The sequence below is a fragment of the Natrix helvetica genome (genome assembly GCF_964273705.1).
Source record: "Natrix helvetica genome assembly, chromosome: 6".
Lineage (NCBI taxonomy): Eukaryota > Metazoa > Chordata > Lepidosauria > Squamata > Natricidae > Natrix > Natrix helvetica.
In genome coordinates, this window is record NC_138553.1 from 42,728,440 (window position 1) to 42,740,507 (window position 12,068).

The 12,068-nt window shown below is 37.8% G+C and overlaps 1 protein-coding gene across 3 annotated transcripts in view; it reads left to right on the forward strand.

The window, feature by feature from the left end:
• The window catches only part of PPP1R12A (protein phosphatase 1 regulatory subunit 12A), a 117,863-nt gene that overhangs the window by 84,926 nt on the left and 20,869 nt on the right, over positions 1-12,068 (forward strand). For 2 of the 3 annotated variants that reach the window (XM_081958771.1, XM_081958769.1), the window contains exons 10-14: positions 1,128-1,340; positions 1,460-1,677; positions 5,308-5,475; positions 7,705-7,878; positions 11,494-11,584. In XM_081958771.1, the coding sequence (XP_081814897.1) occupies positions 1,128-1,340; positions 1,460-1,677; positions 5,308-5,475; positions 7,705-7,878; positions 11,494-11,584 (864 nt within the window). The remainder of the gene's footprint in view (positions 1-1,127; positions 1,341-1,459; positions 1,678-5,307; positions 5,476-7,704; positions 7,879-11,493; positions 11,585-12,068) is intronic. The other variant, XM_081958770.1, reaches the window with a different exon arrangement.

Below are 12,068 nucleotides of genomic sequence, written 5' to 3' on the forward strand. Positions count from 1 at the left end.
ACATATATTTGAACATAAAACATGGAATACTAGAATTAAAGTGATGGAAAATTAGAGTGTCTTATGTAACCTGTTTATAGACCCAAAGAGAAGCTCAAATTATTGAACTTTGATAGAAGCAATTATTATTTGCGTTCATCCCCATTATTTGACCTTATTTTCTCAGCTTAAATATTTTTGTTATAAAATAAAGCACCAAACAAATTATTCTATGGACTAACAGAAATATTGCATTCATACATTATACAAAGCCACATTAATGGTTTCGTATTTTGCACTGTTGCAATCCAGACCATTGCATCTTACTAAGGAACCATGATAAATGATAATCACAGTTTAATGCAATGTATGAATCCAGCCAATATTGCAATATTCATTAAACTTTTTCATTGCTGCTGATTGGCTATGAAGGAAACCCGCCTTTCATTTTTGGAGAGAGGATAAGAGTGTTAACAAAGCAATACTTTTGAAGATAATATATTTTTCATTATTGCTTTATTTGGAAAGGATTCCTTGGGTGGGGGGACAATGTCCTGAGTAGCAGAACATTTTAATGAGATTTTTTTAAAAGGAGGCTTGCTAGAATTATTTTACAAATAATCTATGTAATTTTGTATGAGGCTTCATATATGGTGGTATATGACTGATGAAGTCATCTGTAATGTTCATTTTTTAATCTTTAAGGTTTTATAAAGATAAGTGGAAGAATGCAAAGATTAATTGCTATATTCCTTAAATATGTTATGTAAATGTGGTTTGAACAAAGTAGAGTTCTAACCTTCGCAATCTCTACAAAGCAAAAAATAGAGTTGCTTGCCTGCACATCTATTCTCTAAGTGTGCATTGTGTGATTGTGTATCATACTTTCATTCTGTAACACAGAAACTTATATTTTAGCCTATATTCTTTGTTTTGGTATTAAAGATGGTTGCAATGTAATTAAGCAGAATAATGGTATTTCTCTGATTTATGTATACTTGTCAGTGAACAGAGCAGAAAACCTGTTATTGTTGTTGAGATTCTAGAATTTCTTGTTTTCTGGTCTGTGCATGCCCTTTCTTAAACGTTTGACTGCACGGTGGATGCTTGGAAACAAGCTTATAAAAAAGCAACTCTGTGTTTTGCAGTTTCCAACTTCAACTAAGATTTCTCCCAAAGAAGAAGAACGAAAAGATGAGTCTCCTGCTTCTTGGAGATTGGGTCTTCGAAAGACTGGCAGTTACGGGGCTCTGGCAGAAATTACAGCTAGCAAAGAAACTCAGAAAGAAAAAGATCCAACAGGTGTTATACGTTCAGCTTCAAGCCCTAGATTGTCATCTTCATTAGATAACAAAGACAAGGTAACTATTTTCCTTCAAAATTTGCAACATAATTAATTAAGCAGGGAGGAAATAGGTTCTTTAAAAAATAAAACTTTAAATTGGTTGTAACTGAAATATTATTTTAAAAATTCTTTAAGGAGAGAGATACAAAAACAACCAGGCTTGCGTATGTGGCACCTACAATACCAAGACGGCTGGCCAGTACATCAGATATTGAAGAGAAAGAAAATAGGGAGTCTTCAGCCAGTATAATACGTGGTAGTGGTTCTTATACTAGAAGAAAATGGGAAGAAGATGCAAAGAAAAATATCTCAAATGAAGGAACTGCATCACTAAATTCTAGCTATCAGAAAAGGTAAATAAATAACACTTTATAATATGAAGTATTTTCCAGAATTAGCAAAAAACAAGAGTATAAAAGAATATTAACATTTTTTCTTTCAGCTATATAGTGAGTGCTTGATTTTGAGTATAATTTAGTCAAAGAGAAATTTAAAGAGCAGTAGCATTTAACTATTTTAATATATTTCAATACCCAGTTGAATAATATATTTAGTATATGTAATTTATACTAAATTTATAAAAAGAATAGTTTTCCATAAATGAAAAATAACAATTACTTCTTTACTACAATGATTTCTGTACTTGTTTGATGTGAAAGTTGGTTTTGGTCTTATCCCCCATCTGTTGGTACGAGCATATTAACATGTGAGATGTTGGGGCAGAGGTATTATTCTCTAAGATGTTTCTCTGGGTTTGTAATTTTTTTTCTACCTGCTTTTATTTTGTCAGGAATTATGTTAAATTTACAGTTGTCTTTCTTTTGATATTAATAACTACAGCTGTGTGAAAATTTCATTTCAGTTTTAAGCTGTATTTACACGTTTAATCAACTTTTCACTCATAGAAACCATGCAAAATTAGTACTTGGATGTCGGATTGAGATGCATAATTTTTATTAATATAACCAAAGTCTTTTTAAGGTTTTGAGTTGAGTTTATGTGCTAAAACAAATACAACTTGAATTTTCGAGAATGCTAGGATTGAAAGTAGCCAATCAGCAGCGAGCTTTGGCTGACCAATCAAAATGCACAGAGGCTAAATCTATGAGCCAATCAATGTTGTCATACTCTCTGACTATAAATAGGCATGAAAAGCATCGAGAAATTTAATTTAGCTCTGGCTGCAGGCAAGGATTAAGGCCTTTGCTTTCACCAGTACTGAGCAGCGGCATTGCATCATTGTGCTTCATGAAGAGGGTTACTTCTGTACAGAAATAGCCAAGAGAGTGAAATGCCATCGCACCACAGTGAGCAGAGTGGTTGAAAAATACCAAAGAACTGGTTCAGTTGATGACAGGCTCCGCTCTGGAAGACCAAGAAAGTCACAAAACGGCAATATCGGGCTGTGCAACGCATTTCGGTGGCTGACAGGAAGCTCACCTCACCTCAGATTACAAGAATTTGGGGTGAAACATGTGATGTAAAAGTGCACAAGCACAGTGTGTTGCAGACTGCTTGCCAGAGGGCTCAAAGACTGCAGGGCTCGAAGTAAACCTTTGCTCACCGCTCTTGTTGACATGCGTGGGCCAAAAAGTATGCCAAGTGGACCAACCAACAGTGGACCAAGGTCATCTTCAGTGATGAGAGCAATTTCTACTAGAATGGGAATCAGTGCAATAAGTATGTCAGAAGATTTCCAGCTGAAGAATTTAGGCTGTACTGCTTGAATCTATCTATCTGTGAAGCATCCATTGCATGTGATAATCTGGGGCTGTATCGCTGCTTCTGGTATTGGTCAGATACAAATCATGCAGGGAATCATGAATTCCAAGCAGTATGTTGAAGTCCTGGAAAAGACCATGCTTCCTTCAGCTCAGCAACTTACAGGGAAGGACTTTTACTTCCAGAATGACAACGCTCCTTGTCATTGAGACAAGTCCGTCCAGCAGTGGATGAAGAAGCATGGTGTTCGACTCCTGGATTGCTCAGAGCCTGGATTTGAACCCAATTGAGAACTTGTGGGCCAAGATTGGTTATAAAATAAGCAAATAGTAACTGAACACCAAGCAGTAGCTGATTGAATCCTTTATTGCAGCCCGGCACCACATTGTCACCAAAGATCACGTGCAAAGGCTTATATAGTCTATGCTGAAGCAATGCTGCCTGGTGATAAGCAATAAGGGCCGGCCAATTTCATATTAGTAACCATGTTTGGTTACCTAATGGTCCTTTTCAGAGCCACAAATAATAAAAATGTTAACAAAACACTAGCATTGGCCTTAGTAATTGCAACACGTATGCCATTGGGTATGCATCGGTTAATCTGTTTTCATAGTAGCACATAGCACACATTGTAAGCATGCAAGAAAATTCCAATCCCCATCCAAACAGCACCAAATTGCAAAAAGCTTATGCTTTTCACTTAAAAACCACCAGTATTTATTTAAATATAACTATTTGCATAGCAGTTAGCATAAAATATCATAAAATCAATAGCCTGTCTGAAAAATGTCATAAACCGTAAAGCGTGCAGGATTTTTTCACACAGCTGTAAAAGGCGCATTTTATATAATTCACTGGTTTTTTTTAAGTCTTTCATAATGTAATGAACTAAATAAATGTAAGAATATTGTCTTCTCCATCTAGGTGGAGATAGTATCCAGGAATGTGTTGACCTCATCTGCTTGCTGATTGGACTGAATCTGTCAAAGCTGTTGAGGCACTCCCTTGTTGCTAGGGTTTCCCAGCTTTTGACTCAGTCAACGAGTCAAAAGGATAGACGTGTCAAATTTTGGAATTCCGGAAAAATATATCTGAATTAGTCTAATTTGTGAGTAATTGCCCCAGCTGACTCCCTCTCCTAGGTAGTGCCACGGGGGGGAGGGGGGTCTGGCCCCTGAGGGAGATAGTTAATTGCCAGACGATCCTTTCGCTAAACACCATTGATAGTCTGTTAATTGTTGGCGATCAAGCAGCTCCATGCCTCCTGGCTCAGAGAGCGAGCGAGCTTAGTGGTTCCGGGCCTTCCCTTGCTTTCCAGGTGCCATCGCTAGCACAGCAGCTTCGCACCTTTTTCAAACTGTCGCTTCAACTTTAACTGTGAATCTGTTAACTGCTAGCTCTCTAAAGAACTCTGTGCCCACAGATTCCAGCACACTTATGATTGGCGGTACTTTACCTTCCACCTTTTACTGGGCGCCTTCATTCCAACAGAGGCTTCACGTCTTTCAAACCGCCACTTTAGCCAGGCCAAGTTAGCACGCCACAAAGACTACTCAGTTTGACAGCTTGGCACGGCAGTAATAGCATTTTAAGAATAGCGTACTCTGCTCCAGTCATCTGGTCCATCTGGTCATCGATGAGGGAGAGTCAAGGTTACTGCAAGACACGTCGAGTCTGTCACTTCACCTTCGCCAAAGCTGGGGAGTGTCTCAACAGCTTTGACAGATTCAGTCCAATCAGCAAGCAGATGAGGTCAACACATTCCTGGATGCTATATCCGCCTCATGAGAAGAGGTGTCTCAGGTAAGAACCAATGCCCCTTTCCTCTTACTGGAAGCAACAATAGAAATAGGATTGCCTTTCATTGATATGTATGTTTTAGGTGGGTAACAATTCTTCACTAATGAGTTTGCTTTATAATTTGTATTACTTTATAACCAGTATATAAGTTACTAATTTTTGGTTTCTTAAAACATGCATTTTAATGGATTTCATTTGTTGCTTTTACCTCCATAATTATAATTATAGTTATTATTAAATATATAAAATAGTAATTACATCATTACCATTTGATAAATATGCCATAGTATTACATGGATATTCACAAGCATGTTATTTGTGAAGACTGAGTTAAGACTGTGTAGTTATCTAGAAGAGGGGGAAAGTATTCACCCTTTATTATTTTTTTAGTGGATTTAATTGGCATTTGGTTAAAAAAATCATAAATGTAAAAATATTTCAATTTTTTTTTAATTTGGTAGCAGTTCCTTTGGTAGAAGACAAGATGACTTGATTAATACTAGTGTTCCAAATACTACATCTATATCAACTATTACCTCTCTCACTGGTCTTCAGAAAAATCTGCTTTCTAGTACAAGCACTGCTGCAAAGGCCACAACAGGTTCAGCAACATCAGCCATGCAAAGCAGGTGAGATTAATATGAGCTTTTGTGCATAAGATACTGGGCCTGCAGTTTTGTGCTGATTTTGTGCCTATAGGTGCATTAAAAGCATTTGAGGCCAGAGGAATACCACATGTGCACTTAAATTAATTTTCAACTCAAGTTGTAGTAGTGCTCTGATTCTAAGATAAAGTCTTTTTTTTCTTGGCGTAATTCACTTATTTGGACCTTATTATGCATTTAATACACTGCTTTCTGTGGGTTTTGAATATTTTTAAAGTAAATTACCAGAGATATTGATATCCAGAATGATTTTTGACAGACCCCGCCTTATTTTATCACAGAAAGACCAGAAAAAAGCTTTTAGATTGACCCATTTTAATTCCCATATCTGCTTTTTTGGATGGCAACATTCCTAAAAACAACAACAACACCTGTGTGTATGTATTTAATTAATCCATTTATATTTCCTCCCATCTCATATCTCTTCACTCTGGGTGACTCACAATAATATATTTTTTAAAAACCCATCAAAACAATAGAGTAATTACAATTTCAGAGCCATAAAATATTTTTAAAAGGCCACAACAAAATCCATAGCAGAGGTGTTTTCATAGCCATCAAAAATGGTCAACAAGACTACTGCCTGGGCTCTGCCCCACTTCTAACTCCTCACCTCTGATGGCAAAACCATGTTTTCAGGACTTTATGAAAAGTCAGCAGGGTCAAAGCCATTCTGATTTCCGGGGTGGGGTGGGGGTGATCATGTTCCAAAGACATGATAGAAAAGTGTTCTTTCAGATGACATTTCTTGGTCAATGGAACTCAGAGCACTCCTTTCTTGCATGACCCGATAGGATGAGTAAATGTAGGAGGAGGAGATCCTTGTGTCCATGTGCACGTGATTAGGTACAAATCAAAACCATGGATTATATACTGCTGTTCTGCCAATTTTGTAGCATTATTTGTGTGCATATCCAATTACGATAATATTATTTAGATATGATTGAGGATAACTAACATTTATATACTGATAAAGAAGTGGAAATGTCGGGTAGTTTATCTGGGTTCTTTGCACTTAAGATGATAAAATATAAACATAGCTTCAACTGGAGCATTTATTTAACTTATTAAATATGATGGCTATTTTGCTATCCAAAGCAACTCTGGGTATCTTACAATATAATAAAAATGGAGATGTCACAACAATTATAAATTTAAGAATAATTAAAATTACAAGGATTAAGACAAAAAAATCACAGACTCAAGCAGCTTGAGGGGTAGTGTCTTCTCTCTCATTGCACCAATCACTTCTAGCTTAAAGTTTAAATCTGTAACTGGCAGAGTATTACTGCTGTGTTTCCCCAAAAATAAGACCCTATCTTATAATTTTTTTGACACCAAAAAAGGCACCAGGTCTTATTTTCGGGGGGGATGTCATCCACTGACTCACCTGAGTTACTCGCATCACCCCCAGCCTCCTTTTCACTGTCAGAGGCCTTCAGGATCTGCTTCAGATAGTTGTATCCAGGCCTCGCACACCTCAGCCCATTCCTTGTGCAGCCGTCAAGGCTTTCCTGAAGGCCTCTGTGGCCGGTAACAGAGCTCTGGATCAATGCGTAGCTCTTGTTAACAGCTGCAGAGGCCTTCAGGAAAGCCTTGCCGGCTGCAGAAGAAATGGGCCGAGATGTGTGAGGCCTGGCTGCAACTAGCCGAAAATGAGTAATAGGGCAGCTCTACCCTCCCATCCCTACCCTAGCTTAATTTTTACCCTTGCACCCTGGAGTGGGCGGGGTCTTAATTAGGACTTATTTCGGGGTAGGGCATATATTGGGCGCACGTGTAAAAATCAAGCTAGGACTTACTTTCTGAGTAGGTCGTATTTTGGGGAAAACACTGCATATGTTAATATAATTTAACATTTCTTTAGGTGTATTATTTTAACCCTTTTATGTTTAAATTTCAATGCATCATTTTGTCATTTTACATATGACCCCTGGCTCAAAATCCAAATAATATTCACATAAAAAGAATAGCTATGCATCATTGCATAATAATAACATCAGTACTTGAGAAATAAAGTGAAAAGACAGTCCAGTACAATTCACTTGGAACATTTGGCTAATTTTAAAGCAGAGCTTAGCAAGTTTGCATATTTTTTAAAAAAAATTAAAAAAACATTTCTTTGTATCACTCTTTGCTTTTATTGCTTAGCCATTTTTCTTTTTCTTTTATTGTTTTTGCTGGGTTCCTTAGTACCTCAAATCGTTTATGGGCTGACGATAGCACTGAGAAAGACAGAGACAATGTTTCTACAGCACTGACTGTTCCTGTTGCACCCTCAGTTGTAAATACTGGGGTTACTACTACTGCCTTAACTACAACTACTACTGGTACTGTGTCATCTTCAGAAGTCAGGGAGAGACGCAGGTGTGTAAACATAAAAATATTACTTTTCTTATATAGATAGATTAGTATGCTTCTTGCTAAATATACATTCAAACCAGGGTTCAGTTATACTGTACTTTTCTAAAATATGGTATATATTATTTGTGCTTTCTGTAACTCCTTGCATATTTTAAATTTAAGATGAGTAGCATTTAATGTTTCCATTGTCATAGTCTTTCATTATTTGTAGATTTTTGTGAAGAATTTTTATGAGAAGAATTTATTTTTCCTTTATAAGCAAAGATTGATTGATTGATTAGCTATTTAAAAACACAACTAAATAGAAATGCAAAATAATAATAATAATAATAATAATAATAATAATAATAATAATAATAATAATAATAGAAAAAGAAAAAGAAAAAGAAAATAGATTATCCAGCTGCAATAAATTGAACTAACATTTCAAGGTAGTAGTAAATCAAGCCTACTACAAAAACATGCTAGGTCTTATTTTTGGGATAGGTCTTATTTTCGGGGAAACACGGTATTTGAGATTTCTTAACTATTATTAATATCAAATCAAAGTTTAAAAATAAACTCTAGTGGCCAGTAAATTATGTATAATAAGTCAGAGTAAACTATAAGCATAAATTACTATCATAATATTTTATTATTTATAAATGGTTTTTAAGTTGAATTAAATTGTATCACAGCCTTGTTCTTAAAATATGATGTGATTTTTGACTGATGGTTACTTAGTTTGCTATTTATTTAAAATGAAAGTGTGTGTGTGTGTGTGTGTGAGAGAGAGAGATTTCCAATAAAAGGCATAAAGTGTCATGGTAGCTGTACAAAAGAATATTAGAATTAGTAAAGTTTATAGGAAGAAATTTGTTTAAATAGTTAAGTTCCTAGTATATTTTAAAATAAGTAGTGTTAATTAATAAACATTAATTTTAAAATCTAATAAACTGTATAGCTGTTACTTAAGCAATTTTCCAGAATCATGTTTGAAACTGATGGTAAAATTTGTTATGGTTGAAAAAGTTATTTGCCCACAAGCCAACTTTTTTCTATGTTAAGTATCTTGAAGATAGTAGCCCCATCCTCTAGCTCAGTGATGGCTAACCTTTTTCTTGTTGCGTGCCCAAAGTATGCGCACACGCGCACACCAACACTCCCGTGTGCCAGCATCCATAATGCAACGTGCGGCCTCTGCACATGCGTAGACCCCCCATGAATTTTTCCCCATGCGTAGGCACACATCTACCGCACATGCTTCCTGCCCCCCTCCGTTTTGGTCTAACCTTTGCTGGCACAAATGGCCTGCTTTTACCGAGGCGGCAGCAGCTCCTCCTCTTGGCAGTCTCACACTCCAGGCAGCGTACGTCCAGCCAGCCATGCCAGCTTGCAGGACCACAGAGGAGCGAGCCTCCCAGACTGCTGCTGGCATGCCGCCCTTACAGAAATGCTCCGCTCTGCCCATGCAGCCCGCCCCTCTCGGGGACCGCAAGCTGGCTTGCCCTGCAGGGCCAGTGAAAAAAGCAGTGTCCCAAGTAACGGCGCGGTGGCTTGCAATCTCAGAGCAGCTTGAGCTGAGCTCGACCGTGTCCTTACCACACACACAGTACCACACTATGCACCCTAGTTTCCAAATTCAGCCCTGAAAATCTCTTAAATTTGCCATGCTGGACGCTGCCCAGAGTGAGGTTGGCAGGAGGAGGAGGAGCCGACCGGATCTACTGCCCCAGAAGGGAAGCTGCAGCGGCAGGGGGAAAGGCAAGAGTGACTGGCTGGCTGGGGTGCTCAAGGGAGCAAGGCAGCATTTGCTGCCTGGGCGACCAGCTGCCCCTCTCGCTGCTCCTTCTCCTAGCCATATTGGACTTTGAAGAGTTTGAGTGGCAGCTAAATGAAAACAAACAGCATAACAAAGTGTGGTTGGGGGCAAGCAAGTCCAACATGGCATGGGGAAGGAGCAGCGGGATGGAAGCAGTGAAGGAGCGATGGTTGTTTCCCCCCCCCCTCTTTCCAGAAACACCCCCCCCCCCTCCTTCTTGCTCTTCCCTGGACCTGCATCGTCAGACGGCCGGCTCAACTTCAGGCAGCTTCCCATTCCATTGCAGGAGAGGTAGATGGGTGGGCTCTCTCAGCCACTGCCGGATGAGGATAACTCTCTAAAAAGCTGGCTTGCCTCTTCTTCCCACCCCTGAGTGGGAATCGCTGAGAAAGAGGCAAGGAAAGTAGTGACGCTTGGCTGCAGATGCGTTTGCAAACTGCCTGAAGTTGAGCCAGCCAGGTGGTGATGCAGTTCCAGAGAAGAGCAAGGAAAGGGGGGGGGGCTTTTTCTGGAAACTTGTGCACCCTGTGCGCTATTACGATCTCTAAGGTTCCGTCTAATCAATGAGTCTGAGGCACCATTCTGAAGTGCAACAAAAATACATATATGCATATAAATTGTGTGAGTGTGCAGGTACTGAAACATACTTCAAATGCAGATTCAGAGCTACAATTGACTTTTAAGATTCTACATTAGAATCCATGCCTAAATATAGAATGTAAAATGATGAAGTAAACAGTAAATATAAATATTCTTAAGGTTTTTTGACCTTCTCAACATAAAGCTTACAAAGGAATAACTTTCATTAAAAAAGGTAATGGAAATTCAGTTGTTATGTAATATATGCAAGATTAGGTGCATGATGCATATAATGACTGTTTCTGTTCTAAGCTTTTTATATATAAAAAGCCAGTTTATATAAAAGAAAGGCTTAAAAAGCAAGTGGAAAATCTAGGCATTTGGTTTGTTCATCACTCTCATTAGCATGTCAAGATGCTTATGAACATTTCACAGAATCAAATAACTAATTTAAGTTTCTAATTTTCAAAGTATTTTTTTAAAAAATACGTTGTGTTGCAGGTGTCTTCTTATAAGACTGAATACTTGATATCACATTCATACAAAATAGCAACAATTTAAAATTATCTGGTAATTAGGAGTAGTCCTTGATTTATAACCATTCATTTAACAACCGTTTGAAGTTAGAGCAGCACTGGAAAAAGTGATTTAAAACCAGTCCTCATACCATTGCAGCTTCCCCACGGTTATGTATTCAAAATTCAGGTGTTTGGCAATGGGCATGTATTTATGATGGTTGCAATGTCACAGGGTCATGTGATCACCATTTGTGACTTTCCCAGTCAGTTTCCAACAAGCAAAGTCAATGGAGAATCAGATTCACTTAAGAACCATGTTATTAGCTTTGACTGTAGGTGACTTGTTTAACAATTATGGCAAAAAGATTGTAAAATTGAGTGTAACTCACTTAACAATTGTCTTACTTAACAATAGAAATTCTGGTCCCAATTGTGGTTGTAAGTTGAGGACTTGTGAATTATTTTCATGGTACTTAGGGATAAAAATAGTGTGTCGAGCTAAGCATGTGTGATTAATTATCATGCAAACATCCTTTCAAGTCTAATTAAAGAATTAGAAATGCAACATAGGCATGTTCAGCCTTAGCATTATTTAACTAAGAAATGTGTGTGTGTGTGTGTGTGTGTGTGTGTGTGTATGTGTGTGTGTGTGTGTGTGTGTGTTTTCTAAAAGTTCTGTTATGTTACGCTGAGTATTACCTAGCAGATCTTTCATTCCAGGTCATACCTCACTCCAGTTCGGGATGAAGAATCAGAATCCCAAAGAAAAGCTAGATCAAGACAAGCGAGGCAATCCAGAAGATCCACACAGGTACAGCAATCTTTGGTATCTTATAACCATCTCACAAAATGGTGGTATTGTGTGCTTTGCATTTTTTAGATCCTGCCAAAATATATGGTATATAAAGAAGTGATGGGATTTTATAGTGATCTGGAAATGTTTGTGGAGTCCTTGATGCTCTCGGGACTTGATTGTTTGCCCATAGACATTTCATTATGAGAATAAATAATATGTTTGTTGCACTGCCTAGCACTGAAGATACTGTCTAGACTGATCACAAAAAAGTCTGCAAGCAAACAAGCCCAGAAAGCATCAGGGACGCCACAGTTCAAGTCTGAGCTACATTTATACTTTCCTAGTGTATTTGTCTTACCATATAAATCACGTTTTAAAAACAAAATTTTAATTAACTTTTTTCTAAACTTTGCCTTAGTTTCAGTAGTTGCTTTCAATGAATAGTTGCTGAGGTTTTCCCAATTACAGAAAAGGATGCATTTGCAAAATAAAAGAGTTG